General features: G+C 28.5%; 1 protein-coding gene across 2 annotated transcripts; it reads left to right on the top strand.

Moving 5' to 3' along the window:
• On the top strand, positions 1 to 26,736 carry LOC111637672. 2 transcript variants are annotated; one of them, XM_023383223.1, is made up of 11 exons: positions 1 to 195; positions 5,993 to 6,165; positions 13,152 to 13,286; positions 13,405 to 13,528; positions 18,301 to 18,412; positions 18,477 to 18,658; positions 18,757 to 18,878; positions 19,521 to 19,605; positions 19,680 to 19,760; positions 25,527 to 25,660; positions 26,125 to 26,736. In XM_023383223.1, the coding sequence occupies exons 2-11, from the start codon at positions 5,998 to 6,000 to the stop codon at positions 26,260 to 26,262; spliced, it is 1,281 nt and encodes a 426-aa protein (XP_023238991.1). In that variant the 5' UTR covers positions 1 to 195; positions 5,993 to 5,997; the 3' UTR covers positions 26,263 to 26,736. The 2 variants fall into 2 exon arrangements, with proteins under 2 accessions (XP_023238991.1, XP_023238992.1); XM_023383224.1 differs by having other exon boundaries at positions 1 to 180.
• The last annotated feature ends 7 nt before the right edge of the window (positions 26,737 to 26,743 follow it).

Below are 26,743 nucleotides of genomic sequence, written 5' to 3' on the forward strand. Positions count from 1 at the left end.
GCCTTACTACGTCTCCATTCCTCTTTTGTGAATGTTTCAGTTCAAGGTCGAGTCCAGTTTGCCTGTTAAATGGACTCTTCCCGCTACTTCTATCAAAAGACCCCCTGCGCAGCTTCTCTCTCTCGCGATACTGCATCTCTTGTTGCTAAGGCCGCTGGATTGTCAGCTGAGGAGCGAGAGGTACTCGACAGTATAGTTAGTGAATTATGTTTCCTGTTTTTTTAGTAAAATATTTAGATTCTATTGACACTACGTATAATTAAGTATTTTAAATACTGTCTAAACAGTTTAGAATATAAATAACATAAGAATGCATTAGCAATATAAACTTAATTGCCATTTGTTTGTCACTTTTTAAAAGGATACATTTAGTATTTGTAAGCTTAATCTCAGAAAAATCAGTCTAGTTTAATCTGCAGGATTCATTATTTTATTAATTAGTATTTGTATCATTTTAATCAATTAATTTAAGCAATTGTTTATATTATTGATACAATCATATATATTAGTTTATTGATAGATAAATTCATGTTCTAAAACATTCATAAAATTTATATGGCTTTGTTGAAGTTAAAAGCCAGATATAATTAATGCTATGATGATAAGCTTAAAATATGAAACCAATTGATTTAAAAACAGGAATATATAAATTGGAAAATCCTATATAATTAATTCTACAAAGTTAAATAAATGTGAAATAGTTTAGTCTGAACAGATGCTTTTAAAAGCAACAGAGCATTCAGACTAAAATACAAGTAACTTGAATGAAAGAACTCTACTAGTGTAAGGATGTAAGGACATTGCTTCATGAATCATATATTTAGTAATGTTTTAGTTGTCCCTCTGAAAGTTTGAGATATCAAAGAAATCCTACTTTATAGAAACAATTTTCTCTATATTATATAAAATATATTATTTATTTTTGTATAATATTTTATATAATATATAATACATAATTTCAAATATCATTTGCATTATATGTTATTAAAATTCGTATATGTTATAAATTATGTTCTTCCAAGGAATATTGGAATTTTTTAATTGTTACTTTAATGACTGAATCATTGCACTGTCAACTGAAATCTTTTGGAACAGAATCAGAAAAATAATTGCACTTATTTTCAGAGTAATATAAGGTTACTTAAAATTCTTTATCCCAAAAGTTTGAATAATAATTGAATTATAATAAATAATATGTAATAAAAATTANTATTGATTGATTTTTATTTTATTTTTATTTATATTAGTTTGAATGTAATATTAATTAAATTTAGTTAAGAATTTCTCTGTTATGGATTAAGATATTTACATTACCTAAATTGTAATATATTACTTATCATTGTAAATTGGAAACCTGTACATTGTGATAAACATAAACATCCAGTAGCAATCTTGAACAAATTTATTATTTCCTCTTATGGAGAGGAATAACAACAAATAGACTATTTAAAAGTACTTTTGTCCAATGTAAGCAGGCTTCTTTAGTTGAAGAAACAAAAAGAACATTTAGAGAACATTGAAAATTTTCAGTTTTCAAACTGTTCTATTCACACATCTTTACATCAACAAAAAATGGTAGAAAAGAGGAGCTACATAAAATATAGATGTTCTATGTGGCAGTGTGTTCAACTTTGTCTTGAAGTCATTCTGATAACACTTTGAGACTAATGTCTGATTGGTGGGATTATATTTTTGTATATTTATGGTTTTGAGTTTTGCCAGATTGATCAATGACCTTTAGGATGTTTTTTACATAGCCCTATAGGACTTTCCACTCATTGTCTAAGCAGAAAGTGGCCAGCTTTGTTGTAAATCTTTCTCTTTCAATGTGTTTATGTCCAGTGTGTCTCTACCTTAAAGCCTAGGCTGTGGCATTGATGTAGAAAAAAAACTTGTTCTTGCTTAATATAAAGATTCTATATACTCCTGTTTGCTGTAGTTTGTTCCATGGGTCCCTAGGACTCTGTGCTAAGATTCTTTTTAGAAATGATAAGTTGCAAATTGCATTCTAGTTAATAATAGTAAAGAATACATTTTAGCTCTCAGTACTGGAAACACAATGGAGAATTTCGTTCCTTGATGAGGTAAGATAATCTCCAAACCATAACAGTATCCATAGTTCATATATAGAAGTATTCTTGCCAAGTTTCAAAATATGAAGCAAAATACAAGACAACACACAGAAATTTGTTCCTTTCCATTGGAACTGGATAGATTGTATATTGTACTTGAGCATATACTTTTATATACAGGCATACATCGACTTACATCGTTTTGAGTTACGTCGTTCCCGATTATATGTCGTTTGTCAAAAAAGTATATGGAAAAATAAAAATCAAGTTTAAGTCATTTTATTCGACTTTACGTCTGTCTGTCACAAATATTGAAGTCGTAATATCACTAGAAAAACGTTTAAAGCACATAAAATCATATTAAAATATATACAAGTATATACTGTATTTAAAGTACATGCATTCGTAAATTTAGATTACTTTTTTTCTGTACTATATTAAAAACTAAAATTTACTTGTTTGTAAGCTTAAAATAGATTTTTATTAACCATATATTATTAAAAATGCATTAATAAATAAAATACAGAACCGGGAATGGTAATTTACGATTTAGCCTAGTGATAAGTAGATTCGGAGACAAGTAAATTCGACTTACGTCGTTTTTTGACTTAAGTCGTTCTCCTGGAACCAATTACCGACGTAAGGCGAGGTATACCTGTACTTATATAGATGTATATTGTACTTGAGCATATACAGTACTTGAAGTATCACAATAATACATTAACATACTTAATGGTTTTAATTAATGTAAACAACAATGCAATGCAAGAGAGAGTAATAGTGTTTGATTAGATATTCCTTAATTCAAAATATTTAAATTTAAACTTATGTTTTAAAATATTTTGATTTGCCAAGTAGATTGATTAAAATTTTGAAAATTTAAAAACCAAATTAATTCAAAATAAAAACACATTATTTTAATACATTTATTTTAATACTTTTGATATATTTCTTTTTTGTCATATTCAAATAAAATTGTTTAGATTATAATCAATTATATTCTATACAGTTGTTATAACTAAAACTGTAGTTTTTATTAAATTTTATTTTGTTCGACATGTATGTGAAGAAAGATTAAAACAAGCCAAAAATGTTTGTTTATTTAATACATAACACCTTTTTAAAAGCTAGATATAGTTTTTTCTGAAATTTGAAATAAAAATTTTTGGCATAAAATTAAATACCTTTTGAAAACATTTCAAAATATATTCTATTTTAAAAGTTTATTTTACAGTTAAGCTTTTAATGTGTTGTTTTTATTATATTTTAGTTAAAATTTCAGAATTATTTATAATCTGAAATCTTATAATTTTCAAACTTAAATTTTGTCTAGCCAAATTGTGCAGAGATTCTTTGTAGATTTAAAAAAAAAGAAATGAAGCTTTTGAAATAAAATATATTTCTACTTATAGGAGAATAAATGTTTATCATGGTGTTGATTTCTATTTTCTTGTTGAAGTAACAGATAATGTATTATAATTAGTCAAATTTTGATCCTCCTGGATTTTTTGCATTTTTCAACATATTTAGGTTCCCTGATTCTGAAAACAAAAATGGGGAGGAACAAATTTCTGTGTGTTGTCTTGTATTTTGCTTCATATTTTGAAACTTGGCAAGAATATTTCTATATATGAGATATGGATACTGTTATGGTTTGGAGATTATCTCCTCAATCTCCCCCTAGTCTTATAGGGAATCATATCTCAAATGTAGTCAGACTTAATAAAAATGTTACCATACTCATTTTGGTATTTACAATTTTTTGAAAACTTACTCCTACTCCAAAAATAAGATTTACTTTTTTTTTTCTAACTTTTAGAAATTATAATGGAAAATTACTCGACTTTCTGATCCCCTTAACCTGATGTTTGAATGGCATTAAAATTGTGCAAGAGCACTTGCCAGCTTTTTTTTTTTTTGATTTAATGTGTTATTCAAAGAACATAATTAGAAAGGTATATAATTTTTCTCTGTGTCTTTGTATTTGTGTCAGCACATGAAAAACCTTTGCTAACAGCACATCAAAAGAAGAAACAGGTACAGTGAGCCAAAGAACATCTTTCCTGGTCTCAACAAAAGTGGCATGAAATTCTGTGGTCTGATAAATCAAATTAAATCAAATGTTGAATTATCAGCAACAGACAAAAGCAAATGTGTCATTCAGTCTGCCAGTCAAGCTAATGAGCCATTATTGTTATATCGCTCAATGATGTTTCCTGCCAGTTTCATGGTTCGGGGATGTATGAGTGCCAGTGGTATGGGTCAGTTGACATTTGTTGATGGCAGGAACACTTGCTTCAGAGCAATACATTAACATTCTACAACAGTATTTACTGCCGTTCATAGCAAAGCTATATCCAAATAGAACCTGCATTTTCCAGCATGATGGGACCACATGTCATACAGGCAGAAAAACAAAACAGAAAAGAACATAGAAGTTCTTTTTTGGCTATCTAACAGACCAGATCTTTCACCAATTGAGAATGTATGGAACATTATGAAGAGATGTCTGCAAAAAACATGCCCTCGGACAGTTGGACTAAAAGCTTCCATCTTAACTATCTGGAATTTCATAACGGCAGATGAAAGTGAACACCTAGTCAACAGCATGCCGAGATGTATGGAAGGTGTTTTGGCCGCAAAGATGATGCAACAAAATATTAAACATACAATGATCTATGTTCATTGATGGGGGTGATGCAGTGGTCTGTTTTTACATACAATTATTTATAATTCATAAATAATTGTATGTACATTTAAGTATATACACATATTTAAGTATAATTTAATCATATTAAATAAATTTCTATCTTTGGACATAATTTCTTTATTATATTAATAACTAAATATGAATTAGACTAATAATGGTAGCTATTAGTTTATCTCTGAATTAATTTTTAAGATTTCAGTTTTCTAATATATCGCCTATTTTTAAATCATTCAGAAATTTTCATATTGTTATTTTAAAGATAGTATATTTGAAGAAACTGAGGTTAGCTCTACATAATACTTGTAATAAAGATTAGAAAATTTAGCCTTATAAATGATAACATCAATGTCAGGGTTATATACATTTTATATTAATAGAAATTTAATTTTTTATGTAAACTATTGCAATGATTTATTAACAAGATGTAATTTTATTTAACTGACTAGAGATGAGATATATTGTAATTTTTTGAAGCAAATTGGAAGTTTTGATATAAACTCAAACTGAATAGGAGAATTTACAAAATGCAACTTTTGTAAATCTATGAAGCTACATGAGTGTTATTTAATACATCTTAATTCTTAAAAACTTCTTAATGTTTGGCATATTGATCTATTAAATTATCTTATTATCTATAATAGTATATCTTAATGTTTGATGTTAAACTACACTGTTATAGATAGCATTATTTGTTTCATATAAAAGCTTTAAATTTTGCTTATGCAAGATGTTAGTGCTGTTTCTGGGTAAAAGATCAGTTTCATTACAGAAAATAACTTATGTTAATTACATTCTACTATTTCTAGTTAATATATACATTGATATTTTAATGGACTCAAGTACTTGAACATGAATTTAGTTTAAAACATGAAATAGTAATTAAATACTTATAATGATTGCTATCTTTATGATGAATTAGTAATTATAAGATATTTGGAAAATGTTACATTATAATTATAAGAAAATATGTTTTTTAATTGTAACCAAAAGATATGCCATTTATTTATTTTAATATGATTAATATATAATATGATAACATGATTATATATATTATTTCTTGCTCAATAAAATATTTTTCATAAAAATAACCTAGATGTAAGTTGTTAACTTATGATATTTTTGTTTAATGTGGTGTTTGTAATAATTTATTTTAGAAATATTTTCTTTTTATTATTTTAATAATTTAAAATTTTTTTTCTTTCATTTTAAGATAAAATGATGCATTTAGTTTGTCATTGTCTGAATGTTTGCATTCATACAAAGAATAATGTCATTCAGTCAACTCCCATTAATTCATTGGCTCTAACAAATGAAGAAACTTTACACACATTCTTTCAAGGTGGAGTAGCTACAGTGACTTTAGATTTGGGTGGAATAACTATGGTAAGATTTTCATTTAAGTAATTTTTGTTAATTATAAAATTTTTTATGAATACAGGATTAAATAAGGCATAAGGGTTCCAACTAAAATAAAATTTAATAGCTGTATCTAAGCAATTTTTGTATTTTTAAAAAATAATTTAATAATAGATGCACAAAATAAAACTAATATGAATACATAAAATTAGCTTTTTATATTTATCAGCATGCATTCACCAATTAAATTTTTATGATATTGATAGCTAGCTAGCTACCAGCATAGAACTAATTAATGATAATAGATCTAATTGAAATACAGGAAATAATACAAGACAATATTTTTTAAAATTAGATTTAGATATATATACATATACATATATATAAACCTGATTTTTCTGATCATTGGGTGATTGGGTGTAAATTCATTTTTATTTTTCCATTGTTATATGATTTCTTATGGGAAGTCTTTAAAAGAAGACCCTTATTTCTATTAATTCTGATGGAAAAAAATTATTTTTACGTACTAAAAGAGCAATCAAATGTGGGGTGCAAAATAAATCACAAGATTTGAACAGATCTAATTTTTCTACATGAAGTTTGCTAATTGTTTGTTTTTAGTTGCAAAGGACAGTATTGTGAACTTTGTCACACAGTGTGAGAAACAATATTGTTCATACAGTGTGAGAAACGTTCCAGATCATTTTATTTTGTGATATGGTGATTTTCTGTGGCCAGAAATATTGCCTGATTTGATAATGCTGGAATTTTTTTTATATGGGACCTATCTAAAAGGAAAGGTGTTGGACTTATTTATATGAATAAGTCCACCATTTTGCAACAATTAAAGGATTATATTATTTAACATTTAAATAATAAAATAAATAAATATTCAATAATAATGTTAAAACAGGAATATTTTCAAAATGTAATGGAAAATGCTATAAAAACTGCTTAACTTACCATTGCTTGAGGTACACATTTGTTGAATATTAGCATAGTACTCTATTATTGTTTTATCCTTTGGAAAATAATTTATTTGTGTAATTGCTTTAGCATCCAGAAAACAGATGTCATGATCTTTCTAGCAGAAAGAAGTCTTTTTTTTTTTTTTAATTCTAGTATCCATTGTTCTGTTTCAGCTGTTTCTTTTTACTTTGAGTATGTAGTCTCCATTCATGGTAACAAATCTGTGCACAACCTTGATCATTTTTTCTGGAAACACTCTATATACTTGAGAAATATGAGTGCAAATGCATTTTTGTTCAATTGTTAGCAATCATGGCACCCATCTTGTAGCTAATTTTCTCATTTAATTCTTCAGTCAAAATGTGAAATTCCAATTTATCTGAAATGCTTACAGCTTTAGCAATGTTAGACACCTTTAATTGTTGATTTTACAAAACTATATCATGGACTTTATTAATGATTTGATTTCTGGTGTTGTTGCACTTTTTGAATATCTACTGCAAGGATCATATTCCAGGTTTTTCAAAACTCTGTCTAAATTCAGTAGTCCAATTGGAAACAATTTAAAATGAAGAGGCAACTGTTCCTGAAATATGTTCTGTATCACAAATCTCAAAGTTCAATTTTTTCAATTTTATAGAAAACACAAAACATGTTTTATTTAAGTAGATGTCAAGAAATAAGTAATTGATAAAATGACTTCAAATTTTGTCTTCATATGGATGATGAAACTNGCAAAAGGCATAATTTTGAGGGTAGGGATGTGTTTTATAAAAAACTGTTAATGCTAATAACGAATAAAATCATTATTAGCATTTACAATTCAAAAGATACGATGTTGACAGTAGATATACATTTTAAAAAAATTTAAGTACCAATAATTAGAAAAAATTTTCATTAAATCTGACTCCACTCACAATAGGACACACAACCTCTTCTAATTCCCACCCCTAGACCTTTAGCCATCAAAATTTAACAGCATCATTATCTATCTATATGTATATATAAATAACCTTGCTAAGTTTTAAAGGTTTTGGTTCTTCCATTTGAGAAACAATGCAAGATAGATGACCTCACACATACATTTGTAAGGTGTGTTTTTACATTTTTGGGCTCCTTGCTGTCAAAATGTTAAGAAAACCAGGATGTCAAAGTTCAGTTGATTACCATACTTTTTCTATGGTTATATTCTATAACAGCCAGGAAATTTATATATATATATATATATAAAACACATAGTATCATCAAGTGGCTATTCGACCTGTTGATGTGAATAGTCTACCAATGCATGATATACAAATAAATTGGAAATAAGCAAAAATATCAAAACCTACCTCTAAAGTGCTTGCATTTTCTCACTTGGAGAAGTTGGAAATTTATATAGCTCATAGGAATATCCATGTGCATTAATCATTGCAATGCTGATACCATTTCCAATGCTTGGCAGTCACTTTTTGAGATTTGAGATTATTTTCCTCTATTGATTGATTTTTATTTTATTTTTATTTATATATGTATTGTTTTATATTATTTAAATTTTATGTTCATTTGCTAATTAAAACATGTACATACTATTGTTAAAATGATATTCATTATTCATATATTTTGAACTAACTGGAAAGATAAATCACAAAAAATCACACCTATAAATTCCAGCAATGAATTTAATAAAATAAGAATGTTTTTGACCAGTTTCACTGACTTTCTTCAGTTACAATAGAATGGAAAAATAGAAGAACATAAATACAAAAATTTTAAAAACGAGGACAAGAATTCTGATATATAACCAAAGCGTACTGGAGGTAGAATAAGTTGAAAATAAATTACACCGATATAACTCCAGCAAAATTTTAATAAAATAAAAACGTTTTCAATCATTTTTCAACGATCATCGTCAGTTACCAAAAATAGAACAGTAAATATAGAACATAAAATGCATTCGAAATAAATATAAAAATAAAAATTAACGGAAAAAGCCCTAGAAGACGAACTAATGAAAAATTAACAAATAAACTAAATAAATAGTGAAAAATTAACAAATAAACTAAATAGTGAAAAATTAATAATTGTAAAAGGACCTCCACGCAGTGGACAACGAATCAGCGTCTCTATGGTTTATACAACCGGTTTTCATGTGCGCTTTATAGATCTCCAACCTCTCCAGATGTTTGATCGTTTGCCTATTAGTCGTCGTTTTTATAATTGATGCTTGATCCCATTGCACGTCTATATCCTGTTGCTTTGCGTACGATGATAAGACAGTGTTATCAAGGTACCTATCTATTGTGTATTTATGCTCCTTGAGCCTTTGCTTCAGACCACGCATCATTGCATCCACATTTTTATTTTATTAAATTTTGCTGGAGTTATATCAGTGTAATTTATTTTCAAGAATTCTGAAAAATAAATAACAGTAATTGTTGTTGAAATTAAAAAAATAAATAATGAAATAAAATAATAAGGGATATTTGTTTTATTTTTACTTAATAAAATTAAATTTCATAAATGGACAGCCATGCATTGGCATGAGATTTTTATATTTCCAATTTTTATAGATATCCCATAGTGTGTATATTCGATGTTGGTCTGATGATGGATGCCTGCTCCCGTTTTACTTGTATGTCTTGCTGTTGCGAGTAAACTGCCAGCGTTATATTATTGAAATTTTTTTCAATTTGTGTACTTACGTTCTTCAATTTGTTGCTGTAAATTATGCATAGTTGCACCCACGTGGACTAGTTTTGATTTGAAATGTTGGTTGATTATCGAGATGGAATAAATCCCTGCAGTCAAATTATGGTTATATGGTTTTTCTACAAAAAAACAAGAAGCATCATAGTTACATAAAGCAGTAAGTCTAGCAGACTCAAATAACACACCATTAAATTTACATTCACATGTGGACATGACACAACACACAAAAAGCATAGACACCATCAAGCAATCGTAGACTCGAAAGGCACTTCATGGCAAGCATCCTTATGACCTGGGCCAGGATTTTGTTGACAAAACTGCATCAAACAGCTAGTTAGCTTGGGGAGACACAGATTCATGATTGCCATATAGGATCAGGTCATAAATACTAAAAACTACAGAAAACACATACTCAAAGATACAACAATCACAAATGACAAGCATAAAATGTCAGAAACTATACAACACATCACTTCTGGTTGCAAGCTGTTGACACAGTCAGATTATTTACCTAGACATAATCAAGTAGAAAATATAATACACCAAGAGCTTGCAAAGAAACACAAATTATTAGACATTCACAAACCATACTACAAATACAATCCACAGACAATATTGGAAAACAACACACACAAAATGTACTATGACAGAGCCATAATCACAGATAAACAATTTACCACATCAGACCAGACATCACACTCATTGACAAACACAATAAAATCACATACATTATAGACATAGCCATTCCAAACATTCACAATGCACAAAACACATGCACTGAAAAAATTAGCAAGTACACAGAACTCGCCCAGGAAATAAGGCATCTGTGGAGGATGGATAGGGTGCTTATTGTACCTGTCGTTCTCTCATGTACAAGTGTGATACCACACACACTACACACAAGCCTGGGAACATTACAATTGAATAGAAATACATACATAACACTACAGAAGGCCACTATATTGAATACATGCCACATTGTTAGGAAATTCCTGAATACAGACACACTGTGAATACACACACACACACACACACACTTATTTAATTTTAGTTTTGTTTTGGTTGCTATGCCTTAACTTTGGTCCGGCATAGTACACAGCCACTGGTGTGAACCGAGTATAACTCACAAAACCCAACATAATAATAAAAAGAAATGTAAACAAAACAATCTGAATCAAACCACCAAGATCTAACTATTAGAGTTAGATTTCCTTCTAGATTTTTCTAGATTTCTTTCTAGACACTTATAGATTTAGGTTTGTTAGTATATCAAGAATTCATTGTACGTTTAACAATTTTATGAATTTAATTGACAAATTAAATATTAACCAGCAAAAGATTATAAAACTGATTATAAGTTTTGAGTACTTGATAGTGATGTTTATTTGTAATTTTTTAAATAATTTGAGTTTAATTTTTAATAATGTTTAATTTAAATTAAAAACATCTTTATTAATAACAATTTATATTAAAATATTTTGTAATGAAATGATCTGAACATTTATGAAATACTGAAAAATTAATAAAAGAAATGTGAAAGGTACAATGGTAAAATTGTTACATACAAAAAAAAATTAATTATAAAATAAAAGGAAATAAACACTTTTTTGGAATAATTAATCTCTTCTTTCAAAGGATAGATGACTTATCTCCATTTTTTAAAAAGGCACAAATAGTTTGAGGGAAAAAATTAATGTAATTAAGATGTCAGATTGATTCTTGATTTTTTCAATTCAAGATACCAGCAATTAAATTTGCCATACTTTTGTCTATAAGTTTTTCCATTGTAGATGAAGGATAAGAATTGACACTGATTCACAACCACTTAAATTTATGGATATGAATTCATTTGAATTTGTGTTAATGTATACATTAACACAAATTAATGTATACATTAATTTGTGTATACATTAATTGACAAATTAAATATTAACCAAGAATTCATTGTACGTTTAACAATTTTATGAATTTAATTGACAAATTAAATATTTGTCAATTAAATATTTGACAAATATTTAATTGACAAATAAAATAACATGTTATTTCATGTTATTTTGAAATAACATTTTACATATACAGTAAAATGTTATTTCAAAACTCAAGGGATTAAACAAAACAGCACTTTGAATTATCTGAACTTTTTTCAAATTAAATTTTTTTTTGTAATTCTCAAATAAAATTATGACAACTTAATTTATTTTATGAATCATCAGTTGGTTTGTACTTAATGAAAAAGTAACAAAATTTCATTCAAAGTGAGAATGAAATTTTGTAGCTGAAAATAACGTACAAAACAAGCTTAAGTGCTTCAATAAGAATTACCCATGAATTTTGTCTAAAGGACCAATGGCTAGTTCTATGAAGAATTCACTGTCTTGGGTTCGAGATTATGAAAATTGCGTAATCTGATGAAAACAAGCTGTATTAATGGCTAAAGCTATGTACGCTTTCTATTATGAATACATGTGTATTTAATAGGCTTAGGAATTATTGACACAATACATTTTTATGAAAAATTTCCAAAATAATTAAATGCCAACAGATTTCTTCCGTAAAAATAAAAAAAATTCTCTCTTCATTGATGTCCAATGTATTAGCAATGTGTAGTTGGTAAAACCAAAAACGAAACTGCTACTTGAGTGTGGAAACTTTCCTTATAAACATGTAATATGATGGAAGATTTAGAATTAAATGATATTTTTGGGGATCACCAGACCAGATAATGACTTCAAATTTTATTGTAAGCATATTTTGAATTATCCAAATTAAAATATATGCAAAATCCTATTCTCTGGGCTGGAGACTAGAGTTGACTTTGAATTATGTGATACTTTGAATTATCTGGTATCTCACAAGGTTTTTTTGTATATATAAATCATAATTTTATTCCTTTTATACAGAGAATATTTCTATATTGATCATAAAATTTTGCAAGTAAAATAGTTTTGATTATAAAGTTTGAATAACCTATTTTTTACATAATATATTTTATATAACTTGTAAATAAAAAAAATTTCATTTGTCACAAGTTCATACAAAGTATTTATAATTGATGAAAAATCCAAGTTTCACTATAAACTATTAAATCTCATCCCAGACAACACTGAACATGAAAAGCTTAATATTTAGAAAATTTACATAGAAAAAATTTTCAAAAATACTTTCATAATTAAATTTAATGTGTGCTTCTTAATTTCAGAAGCATTGAAAACAATACTTTGAAAGGTTTAAGCAAAATAAACAAGATATCTAGTTTGATTCTCATTTAATTATGCATTAGTTAATTATCTGAATGCAAATTATTTATTTTTAAGCACTTAAAACTTGACACTATCATATTTTTGTTTCAGGCGCAATCAATATTGGTGACAAGTTGCCATGTTGGTGAGTGGATAGTATATACTTGTGGTGGATGTGGATTAAATACACATGCTATTCATAAAAAACAAAAAACTGAGCACATTTTAATAAATACAGATATGACAGTAAGTATATCTTTCTTTCATTTGTATGCATACTTTTAAAAACTTTATTTTTATAATCTTTGTTTATAGATATTTTTTAAACATGAGATTACTGAATTTAATTGAAATATTTTTACAGAATAAGGAAGATTTAAAAACAAAACTTACAGATTTAAAAACAAAGCAAAATATAGAAAACTATTCATTGGTTTTTAAAATTATTCTCCCTGAAATAAATGATAATCAGCTTGATTCAAAATCAGGTAAGCTTATTTTGGATCTTATTAAAAATTTATGAAATAAACAATTATACTATAATCATTATACTGGAGAGTATTCATTGTAATAATAAGTGTCTTCAAAGTTTTACTCAATATGTTCTCCAAATTTATGAACATAAATTTCAATGGTATATTTGTTTTAAACAAGTTAATGCTTGTATTGAAAAAAGAAAATGTAGTGATAAAAACAGTCAGCATTATTAAACAATAAAAATGAAAACTAAACAATAAATTAATAAGATAACATTGAAATTTTTTATATATACAGTCATTGCCATAAAAATTAGTGCAGCAAGGAGTTGTCTTATCACTGCAAAACTTGGCATGAGGATAAGTCTGAAGCAGATATGGAAATGATTTAAAGTTAGTGTTATGGCTCATTGTGTAATGCCAGCAGAGGGCATTAAAGTGTCTCCCTTAAAAAGTGTGCAAAGGCATTCTGTCTGTAGCATCCCTCTGCAACAGGTAAACTATATCACTAGAGATGAAATTATGTTGCATTTGAAGACCATATGAACTACTAACAGAGTTTGATAGGGAAAGGATCATCAGGTTGATAGAAGCCAGATAGTCATCTCACTGAATAGCCCACCACCTAGGCCATTCTGACAACACTGTGAGGAGGTGTTGGGACCAGTGGATGAAAGAGATCACATGGCACCCAGGCTCATGACACCCTTGGTAGACCACTAGTTGAGAGGACTGCCAGGTCCTTCAACAAATATGCACACAGCTGATCATATCATTGTCTGCTATCCAGACACAGGTGGCATCATCATTAGTACCCTGTGTCTGTCTACCATTTTGAGGCACTTGGGTGAGGAACATTTGATATATGGTGGGCCATTATTATGTGCTGTCATTGACACCACCCACTTTTGCCTCCATTTGGAGTGGCATCACTCCCAATGGGATTGGAGTGCAACAGAATGGAACCAGTGACAAATCTTGATTCAGTTTGGCACTGATGACGGCCACGTTAGTGTCTGGAGGCCCCATTGGTGAATGCCTCAATCCTGCCTACACTTTGGAGTGATGTACACTCCCCACAGATGGTGTGATGGTCTGTGGTGCCATCACATACAACAGCTGGTCACCTATAGTAATGATCGAAAGAACCATGACAGCCCAGCAGTATGTTAGTGACATCCTGCAGCCATGTGTTGCCTCTCATGGCAGAGCTCCCAAGAGCCATTTTCCAACAGTACAGTACTCAACCAAACAGCAAGGTCATCACAGGACTGCTTCCACCACATTGCCACACTTTCTTGGCTTGCCTGGTCTCCTAATTTGTCACTGATTGAACCTGTTGGGGATCACCTGGGATGCCAAGTTGGACAGCCTAAGAGTTTGACCAAACTACAGAATCTCTTGCAGCAAATGTGGACATCATGCCACAAGGTACCATATGGCACCTGTAAGCTTCCATGCATGCCCATATCACATCATGTATTCATGCTAGAGGTGGCCAAACAGGTTACTAGAATCTCATGTCATTTGTAGTTTTTCCTGCAATAAATGAACCTTTGCTTTCAGTTTGTAATCACGTACTTATATCACCATTACACTTACACATGTACAATTTTGTTCTATTCTGACAACTCCTTCTTGGTTCACTAATTTTAATGGCAATGAGTGTATATTATTTAAAATTTGCATCTGATTTTATGATGACTAATGAAGTTTCAAATGACTATATTGTAATAAATACTTAAATTTATAGTATGTTTTTCACAAATAAAACAAAAAAAGTTAAATTTAAAGAATTGACAAATATAATAATCTGAAATTTGATTGTTCTCCTGTTGATAAATGCTTAATGCATTGTAAAAATTATTAAATATCCATGAGAATTTTGAAAAACATTTAGTGTGTAAGAGCTAATGTTTTGGGATAAAAAAAAAAGACTCAAATTTTTGAACTTTTGTTGTTATTAAATATACTCTTTATTTGTCACTCTAGCTTATTAATAATTGGGTCTAATAAGAAGCAAAATATGATTACAGAATATTGCTAAACAACATAAATAAGTAAAGAAAATTGATGCAATAGTATTTCAAATACACTAGAAAGTACCTTTTGAATTAATATCAACTAATAATTATACTTTGGATTTAAGAGTTAAAAAAAATTGTTGTAAAGGCAGTCAAAACCTTTATTTTTTTTATTTCCTGATAAAATGCATTAAAAGATGGATCAAAGAATATAATTTTATCAATGTACATTAAGTATGAATAAATTATTTTTATATACATTATAACATTTTAATGAATCCTGTATGTTGTAAATGTGTTTTTAAAACACATTAGATTTAATGGATGTTTGGCAATAGTAGATACCCTTTACTGAATGAGTCCATTTAATTGAGCACTTGCTATATATACAGAGTGTCTGAGAAAGATCTTTATCATTCTAAACATTAATAACAAAAATACTAACAGGTGAAATGAAATGCAGTTTGCTGCAAAAGAATGAAATCTAAGTTTTTTGGTACCTTCAATATACTGTACGTGAACTTCATTAGTAGCACGAACAATGTCAAGTTTGTACTCGATTTTCCTCCAAGTGTTTTTCAAAATTTGCGGTGTAACAGTGAGGATTGCTAATTGTATCCTTTACTTTAAAACGGATATATCAGAAATTGGTGTTTGATAAACCCTGTCTTTAACATAATCCCAAAAAAAGAAATCCAGTGGAGTTATATCAGGCAATTGCAGAGGCCAAGGTATGGGTCCTCCACGACCAATCAATCCATCTCCCTCAGGCAATTGATACCAGAAAAAACTTAGATTTCTTCATTCTTTTGTAGCAAACTGCATTTCATTTCACCTGTTAGTATTTTTGTTATTAATGTTTTGAATGATCGATCTTTCTCAGACATGCTGTATTTTACTTCTCTGTAAAAAATTAATGTTTTTATCTAACTGACATTTGTCAAATATGTTGTAAATAGTGTCATTTATTACCCTACTATTAATGTATCATTTCTTGTTTAAACTGGAGTGTGATTGATTTAAACTCTATTTTTGATGTATATTGCAAGAAAAATAGTGAATTGAAGATTATTTGTTTTTTTTTAAACAGAAAAAAGTAAATTTTATAGTTATTTTCACTTTATCATCTATATCTGTTTTTGAACTGCTGGTCCACAAAAAATTTCATTGGCCTGCAGAAAAATTTTTTGACCATACTGACACTGGCATAGTTGATTATGGGTGACTTTATAAATACAGTAGTGATCTAGCATTACTGTATGTACCGTACCTTGTTACATATGATAACTCTAGTTAAGTATAATTCAGTGTCACATAATTACTGGTTTGTGTTAAATTTTCCATAATTTTACTGATCTTTGATGAGAGAGCGATTGAGAAACTAAAAAAAAAAATTGTATCATATTGATCAATCATTCTTTTGTTACCTTTAGATTTCAATATACAGTCGACCCCCCCCATAACGCGGGTTCATATAATGCGGATTCATATATCGCAGCAAAAAAATTGCGACCATATTCATATAAAGACACTAAAAGAGACTCATAAAATGCGGTAAAACGTCATCACCGACTCGTGTCGCGACAGAATTGGTCTAATCTGGACCAATAGTGGACGAGCAGCCGAACTACTTACACACTACAGAGAGTTTAGGCGGGTAAGTTGAGTTTACTATCGTCTGTACAGTATACAAATTAGGTACTGTAAGTCTAATACAGTACTGTAATTTTATACATTTCTTATGAAAAAACATTTCTTATTCAACGGCCATAAAAATTATTTCTATTAATGATGTCTCCAAAGTTCAGCGAATTTTTCGCAGAAAAATAACTTATCAGAAAATACGCCCACCATTCGATGCGCTGCTCCGCGACGAAAACAAGCTTAATTAAGCAAGGGCGTCATCGAACGGTGCACACTCGGTAAGTAATCCTACAATTTTTTGTTTATAGCATAGTTTATACAGATTATTCCCAAAAAATTATACGTGTTTTGGAAGTGTTGAGTCAAATTAGTCTAGAATAGATTAATTTTATGGAAGAAAACCTTTCAAACAGCTGTAGTCCATAAACTGCACATGTGCTGGGCTGTGATTGGCTCATATATTTAAGGATTCCTACAACCTGAAATTCTTATAAAGTGGAACGTATCTACCGCGTTATAGAGGGGTCGACTGTATATACATTCTAAATAAAACTATATTAATTAAAAAAATATATATATATATAATTCATCTTGTAGCTAAATGAACTTCAATTTTAAATGCAATCAAAATTAAATTTATAATTGCAACTTTTAAGTAATAAAAAAAATCCAAAAACAATTAGTTTCATTATCCAAATATAAATGTTTTAGATTACAAAATATGGAATTGAATTATTAATAATTGATATCGGAAAGTTTAAATAGATTATTGCTTCTAGTTAATGTGGTGGAATATAACCTTTATAATTATACAAATGCTTTTTTCATATTAATTCTATATCATTCTCTGACTTAGGCTAATATATTCAGTAAGCTTTGCCTTTGCCAGTCTTGCAACAGTTAGTTTGATACCTATCTCTTTCATTCTATTAATTTTTTAGAAATTGAGTTAATTTTGATTGTAAATAATCATACCAAATTTAATACTATATTCTTACATTCATTAACTATATGCCTAAATTTAGAATAATTTTAGACACTATGAAATGACTCTATTCTTGATTTATTGTAGCTGATATTGAATTATTTTATATTAACATGTAAATAAATTTTTAGATGTAAAATTTCAAATGAAAAGTAGTAAAACAGAGTCTGCTTTAGCCTCAATACAGAAACAGGTAGCTACATACTTGCAGCAAGAACACAAAGCTATGGAAGAAAGAATAAGGTAAGTATTTCAATTAAAATTATAAAATGCTTCTATCACTTACTTGAATACACTTTATTTTTAGGATATTCACTCAACAGCAGCAAAATAATTTTGCAGCTTTACAGAAAAAAGTAAGGAGAGATAAATGTGCAATGCTGAGTTTGTTACAGAAACAACAAGAAAAAGATTTGAAAGAAAGTATAGGAGAAGCAATGTCTGAAAATAACTATTCTTCCTTAAATTCAAATGATGATAATTCTCTGTGTAAGTACAACTTATACTATATAGTTATTCTAAACTATATTAGTTACTAATTTAAATTTAATGTACATGTTCTTAAATTTTTTCTTATGTTTTAATAGCTCAAGAATTATTTGAAACTTCATGCAATGGCCAGTTTAAACCATTTCAGCTACCTCAAACCAAAATTGAAGTGAATACAAGAAATCCTTCATATAATCGATCACAGTCATTTGATACAAAAGTATATATATCATTTTAATTTAATTGAGCTGAGCGAGCAAAGTTCATTTCTTTATAGTAAAATATCAATGGATTTAAATAAACTTTTCTGAAACTGCTTGACTGATCTCAACCAAATTTGGTATGGACATCAAGTCCATATTACTGAATGTTGTAAGCTATTTGGAATTGCAATAAGATCATGTCCTTGAGGAATATTACAGGAAAACTACCATAGACTTGTGATTTTGAATGCTTACAAAGTATGTGCAGCAGTTTTGTTTTGTTTCCAAGCATAAACATACAATGTTTGCTTGACACCCCTCAAGTTTTAAATAATTTAAAATAAGCTAGAGTTTAGACTCAGTTGTTAACTGCTCTATATTTGTTTATTTGTGAACATTACTGGCTGGCAACATTGAACAATCCAAAAGCTGTAGCATACAAATTGAATTAAATTATTCTGAAGCAAAGTTTTAAAGGAATCATGTTTCCAAAAATCAACTACTAAATCAGATATCATTGCTTCTATTTTGAAAGACACTAAATAAATACTATATTTAAGCATAAATCTCGCTCAGCTCAATTTGCAGGTGTTGAAAAGAACAAATGCAATCCTAGTATTTTTTAATGTCAGTTAGGAATAAATATTCTTTAATTTCAGCATCATTCAGCTGGAAAAAAGAATGCTGCTAAATCACAGATGTTATCAAGAAGGAGAATATTTAGTCTGGATACAGATGCTGGAGGTTAGTTTGATTGAACCAATTTGTAAAAGTTACAAATAATACAGCATAAATTGCAAATTTATTTATTCATTCAGGTATTTTTGATATGGAAGGCTTGGAACAAGAGTTTAATAACACACCATTTTATAATTCAGATTATGAAGATGATACTGATGGTAATGATTTGTAAATTAGTTAGAAAATAAGTATTATATTTATAAGTTAATAAAATTTCAATATTTATCATTAATTCAAAAATTGTAATTTAACACAATTTGTTACTGATTTTATATGCAAATAATTAATGAAGAAATGAATTACTTAAAATGTAGATTTATTACAATTTATTACATTTCTCAAGTATTCAGGCTCAACAATGATCAAAAACTTCAATATTTGCTTTATTATTATTATTAAAACAAATCAAAAATAGTCTCAGTTAATTTAAGTGCAAACAATTTTTTAATTACATATATTTCAAAATACTAAATTCTTTACTAATACTAAAATTACTTCAATAATAATGTATTCACACACACACACACACACACTCTTATAAGGTCAGATTTATTCCTTATAATTGTAATAAGTAATAAATTTGCATTAATGTAATTAACTCTAAATGATGTTATTTCTACTGCTATTAAATTTTACTCAAACTTAAAAATATTTTTTGTATTTGTTTTTGTAATATTAAAATTTGCCTTTACTTTAAACTAAAGACTTAATTTATTGTTTGTTGTTATAATTTGTCATGATTTTATTAGTAGAAACAATAGTTGCACCATATTTTATATAAAATTCTACAAATTTGTTTGTACAATCAAGTCCTACTTATTTAAATTAAATGGCACTCCTGTATATTTTAAACATACAGCTTACTCCCATAAAATTTATTTTTAACAAATGAATAAGCAACTATTTAAGTAGATGTTAGAAATCATATAAAATCATCAGACACAACAAAGATAATTTCATAAGCTTCCAATTTCCTTAATAATGTTATGTTTCTAAAAATTTACTGATTTTCCTAAAATATACAATATCTATAAGTATTCCATTTTAGATCATTTAGAGAAAAAACTGTTATAGCTTGATAAAATTTTATAGGCACATTTATGTTGCTACAGGAAAACTATGGACAGAGTTTCAAAAATAGATAAAATTTTGTCTAATCTAATCTTCTTTAATCTTACTGTGCATTACCGTCCAGAGTGTGGGGTAACAGTGCTCTCTACATTATGGTGTTTTATGGAAATGTGATGAAACTTTCCTTTGCTCAGTTTTCTAATACATGTCAAGAATTTTTCAAAATCTTCATATGTATTACAATCATAATGAACATGTAAGAAGCAATTATTGATTTTTTTTGTATACATATAATGTACGAGAAACAATTACATAGTAAATTGGTATCAAATGTTCATGTATATGTGATCTACACTATTTGTTCATCTTCATCTTGAGAGAACAAGGCAAGAAGTGATTAGTGACTGAAGATACATGATCTTATTTTAAGACACAGCATAAAATCAAATACAGTTCTATGTTTTTTTAGAGAGCATTCAGAAATTTTAGAACAAAGATGTTCACTTCCTTTCAGCTAGGTTTCCTACTACATTTTCTGGGAAGAAAAATTAATGTGACTTGAAAATATACTGTATTTACTGATTATTGAATGGAACAATGACATTGATGATATAAGAATGGAAAAAATATGTAAGTTACAGTAAAATTATTTGATGATGAATTTTTAAGTGTGTTATAAGTTACATAGAGCTCCTAAGACATGAAAAAGTATAAAAAATCAAATGCCATTAACAACCTCCTGGGTGATCTTATCACTTTTGACAAGGGAGCATGACAAGTGATTCCAAGGATGCTCTATTAAGTGAATTTGACTGTACTAAGTACTTTATTTTCACTTAAATCATTTTTTGTCATTAAAATTAGAGAGATGTGCCCATTTAATACCAATAACCAGTGTGTGTTCTGTTAATGGAGAAAGAGTTGTTAAATTGTAAGAAAAAAGTAAATACTTTTCTAGATAGATAAATTGAAAATCTGTATTTTGATAGAAATTAAAGCATCTAACTTTTTAAAAGGTCTGAGAATTTAGATTACTAATAATTTTTACTTTCTTAATCTATATTTATATAACCACCTTCTCTAAGAATAATTTTTGGATGTTCACTTAATTGAAACAAACCTTAGTTTGCTTGTATTTGTTTATTGCACAAAAATGTTTTCAAATAAAATTTAAAAAATGCAAAGGTCATATGAAAAGTAACGAGCAAAAATTTTTTGTAGTAAAATCTGCAACAACAAAAGAATTATTACTGTATGTTAGGTGATGCATTAATAGCTTGATCATGTGACCACATGGATGCCAAACAAAATGGTATACAATGATGTTTCATTTCATCACCCTGCTGTCTTTCAGTTTCTCATTAATTTAAGGGAGAAATTCCTACTTAAGAAATTCACCACCAGAGATTTCTCCATACAAAGAGAAATGAGTGTATGAGCACCAATAGTATTAGATGGGTGAAACATTTTAAAGATGAACACAAGTATCCAAGATTAGACTTGTAACAGTTGCTCTTGAACAGCTGCAACAAGATGCAAGTTGATGAGATGATTCTGGATGACTGTGGAGGAAAATAGTGAGAACACTTGAAATAGAGCACCATACAGTTCAGAAGGTGATTAAAAGTTTAGGCAACAGGAAAGTTTGTGCTTGTTGGGTGCTGTGTTTATTGACCAAATACCACAAAATTCATTGCCAAACCATCACTTTAGTTGTTTCAGAGATATTGAAATGAAGATGATTTTTTTTCTCAGTATTGTGACAAGTGATGAAAGCAGGTTCACCATTTTGAGCCAGAAACAAAACAACAGAGTATGGAATGGCATCATTTGAATTCAAGAAAGAAGAAAGCAAAGACAGTGCTGTCATCTGTGAAGGTTAAGGCGCACTCTTCCAGGATGTGAAGGATTGATTTTGGCTTATTTTTTTGGAAGTGGGCAAACAAACAATGCTTATTGTTATGTTCAGACACTGGATAAGTTCCAATGTTCATTGCATAAATGTCCTAGAAGAAAGATTACCCTGCAACATGTCAATGCTTGGCATCACATTGCCTTCTGCACATTAAAAAAATTGACAATATTGGTTGGGAAGTACTTCCCCATCTCTCCTATAGCTCTGATCTAGCACTCAGTCTGCTGTCTGTTTGGATTTGTGAAGGATCATAGGTAAGGCTAACATTATAAAAAAAAAAAGGTAGCAATTGAGAAAGAGTGTCAGTGCCTTCAGACTGCTAGAATGGAGTTCTATCACAGGAATATTCAAACTTCCTGAACATAAAGATGTATGCAAAGAACGGGGATTATGTAGAAAAGTAAACAGGAGTCTACAGTTTAGGATGGTATACTTCAATTTTCAATAAAATAAAATAACAATTTATAAAAAATATTGTTGGTCATTAATTTTATATTTTTCTAAAAGGATCGTATAAATTATAAAAAAATTTATAATTTGATTATTGTATTGTATGTAATTTTAAACAAGATTTAAAATTGTAATGTATTTGAATTATTACTTTTTATTTACCTCTTTAATCTCTTAAAATTTTTTATGTACTTGAAGATGAAATTGTTTTTACCTATTAATCTGCAGGAAAATTTGTTTAGCAAAACTAGTGAATCAACTTTCCCTTTGACTGATTTTGTGTTTAAAGAGTTAAATATAAAATAGAAACATTGTACATGAATATATAATTTTTATTGATACCCAAGAGGCTGATAAGATTGCTGGGAATCTCCTGGTCTAAACCATTCAGTTCAAAATAATTTCAATGATGATTTTATATACAAATATTTGATATACAATGTATATTTTATTCATTAGTATCATTGGTTTATAATTGATCATTATGGAGGAAAATCCAAAAATACTTTTTCAATATTATAAATAGCTACAAATACAGAACATAAAATTTAAGAAAAGAGCTAAATATAGTTAGTTATATTTCAATATAAAAGGCTCAGAGAAAATTGCATTAACAGCAGAGATACTCTCTATCTACGGCCTAGCAATCACTCATTGAGAACCCCTTAAAGGAAGTGTGCTAACCCATCTATCTCATGCGATATGACATTGCAATCCTACGAATTTATAAATATTTTAATCCTATTGGTAATAGTCATTCTCTGTAATTCATTATCCATTTACATATTAATTAATTAATTGTGTTTTAATAATTTTGTAAAAACATTGACGTCATAGGAACGAAAACTAATTAATGTATAACTCTAATTTGTTATCCATTTACATTTATTAATTGTGTTTAAATTTTTTTTCTATCTCCATGCATATTTAATGATTGTAATTTTAAAAGAAATTTTGTTAAAAGAAAAACTTTTTTGTAAAAACATGACGTCATCAGAACGAAAACAAATTTTGGAATATCATACATTCCAAATATTGTCAAACCTGTGGAAGGCCATTAAATATAGCTTAAATATTAAAAAATGTTAGTTCAATTAAAGAAAATTGCTAGAAAAAAGTGTTGAAGGTTTTATATTACTTATTTACAGAAGTTCTAGCTTTCCGTGCATAGAATTTCAATATAAAAATATATATATTTATATATACCATTGAATTTAAAAGTAAAACTTCATTCTTAAAATTTTTGTTGTATTAAATTAATAAAACTTTGTTCTTGCTAATATAATTGTCAGTATGCTTTTAAGTCTGTTAGGTTTTTCAATTTATACATAACTAACTACTATTTATAGTCTGAAAATTAGTATTTTTCCTCTCCATTCTATCTGCCTTGAGGATATTAAGGCTGCATTTATGTAGATATGAGAAGAGAAAAAACATGCAAAAGAGAACTTTTGGAATCAGAATTTGCACTTGCAAAGCTGTTTTTGCAGAAGAGGGAAACTGAGTTCTTGTGCATTATGCTCAAGAAATGCATGAATTTTCCTTGTGAATGTTGAACTTCCTCATGTATTTTTATCTTCTCTCTTGAGTTGGTACATACAGTAATTTTCCTTGTTTTTGCCCAACATCAATAGAATGGCAACAATGGCACCTGCCAACTATCTGTCAAATCTGAAGAAAATGGCTTGAGAAACTGCAAAAAATACAAGGCCATAAATAAAAGGAAGAAAAGTTAATAGAGTAGTTTCCTTTATTTTTCATTATTTTTTTTACTTTAGTTTGTTGTAAAATTCATTGGACTTTCCTTCCTACTTTTGCATGAATGCAACTGGAGAGAAAATGAGAGAAATCCTGTAGGTGCATGATCTTGATTTGCTTGATCCTCCTGTTTTTCTCTCTTCTCTTGCATTTCTCGCATCTACATAAACACAGCCTAAGATGGCCTCTTTTTTCTCCCAGGTCCATTATGCCCTTGCTGACAATGGAGCAGCTGGCTGGTGAGGGATGGGTATGATATATCTGGGACTGATCACCCCTACAAAATTTGAGATACCTGACCTGACTTGAATGGCCAGATGGCTGGGTGGCAAAGACATCAGCCTGTTGCCATTGCTGTCCAGCCATCTGTCCATTTATATAAAAATTAGTGACTTTGATGTGCCATTGAACTATTTCAACAATTCTCAATCTTTATATTTTATAAAATACTTGGGAGATTCTGCAATATAATCATAGCTGTAAATAAGTTAGAAATTGTATTTGTAAGTCTTTATCACTTTGACAAAATTTATTGAAAAAAAAAATAGTATTTAGCTAAGGTCTTTATTCACAATTTTGAATTTTTATTGCTGCTAATAACTAGGAATTTTAACAGAGGTGAGTGATTTTATATTTCAAATATAATAGATTAATTTATATTTAAAAATAAAATAGAAATATTCTGCTTAATAATTAAATTTTTTCTTTTTTTTTTTTTTAATTTTTACAGACAGCAGTACTACAGAAGAAAATACTTTAAATTTTCGTAAAAAGTTGCCTAAACAATTTGCACAATCTCTTCCAATTAAAGTTCCAGTTTGGTCACAGTTTAATCACTCTAGTGGGTCTGAAGAAGAGGAAAAGGTATTTTTATATGAAACTGTTAACGTGAATTTTAACCATTACTATTGTAGATACTTATGGGTTAAGAGGACGCCAGTTGGAAATAGCATTTTTTTCCGAATAATGCAAGTTTTTATTTGTCAAATTTAATACAATTGTTAAATTAAACAATAAATTACGATTTATAAAGATATAACAAAATCTCACAAATTCTAATAATAAACCACTTGAATATGCAAATTGTTTTGTAGTGTATATGGCAAATAGGTGACTATTTGCCATATTTGCTGATATAATCATCCTAATTATTATTTTTTTTTTTTCATTTTTTACAACCTTATCAATGAATTTTCTTCTTTTTAGATTTAAATTTACTAGTCTATTGTTATTTTGATATTTTCATTCAAAATTGCGACTTTGATTGCTATTTCCGACTGGCATCCTCTTAACCCATAAGTACTCTATTTTATTAATTATTTTTATAGTTTGTAGTTACTGGAGACCCAGAACAAATTGCAGAAAGTATAAAAGCCCTCACTATTACCGATGGAACAGAAATGTTTGGTGACTTACCCCGTCGGCGACTTAATACAGGAGATCTAGTGAAATCAAGACCACTGTGACACATTTGTCTGCACTTTTTTGTAATAACTATTACTGCATAATTATTGTATTTTTGATATACAATTGGTATACAGCAACTATCTAATGCTACAACTTTTCAATGGGATCATATTTTCCAGATTGACCTTTTTCTTTTTTTTTTTTTTTTTTATATATAGCTTTGTGATGTGAGTATGAATGTGTATGTATTATTACAATATTTCACTTAGATTATTTTGTTTCTAAGATGCCTGTTGTTAATGAGGCATGATTTCCCACCAGAATGTAGTTAGCTTGTAACATATGATGTTTAACAAATGAACAAATTTTTTCCTTAACCAAATTTATATTTAGTTCACCAAAGAATAAGTGATCTGATGTATTATTAGAGTAGCTGTTAACAAGAAAACACTGAGTTGTGCATTCCAGTGTCTTGAGGTTTGTGTTAATTTGTGAATGAATATATACAAATAAAGTTCTGTTGAGTTTGTAAATTGACTT

The sequence above is a fragment of the Centruroides sculpturatus genome, unplaced genomic scaffold, assembly GCF_000671375.1.
Source record: "Centruroides sculpturatus isolate CEXI.00-Female unplaced genomic scaffold, Cexi_2.0 scaffold1196, whole genome shotgun sequence".
Taxonomy (NCBI): Eukaryota; Metazoa; Arthropoda; class Arachnida; order Scorpiones; family Buthidae; genus Centruroides; species Centruroides sculpturatus.

Bases quoted from the DNA above. Each gene is read 5' to 3' on its own strand.
- LOC111637672 (XM_023383223.1), top strand. From the start codon at position 5,998: ATGATGCATTTAGTTTGTCATTGTCTGAATGTTTGCATTCATACAAAG. The intron at 13,287-13,404 runs GTAAGTATATCT...ATATTTTTACAG, and splicing joins TAATAAATACAGATATGACA to AATAAGGAAGATTTAAAAAC. The intron at 19,606-19,679 runs GTTAGTTTGATT...TTATTCATTCAG, and splicing joins TCTGGATACAGATGCTGGAG to GTATTTTTGATATGGAAGGC.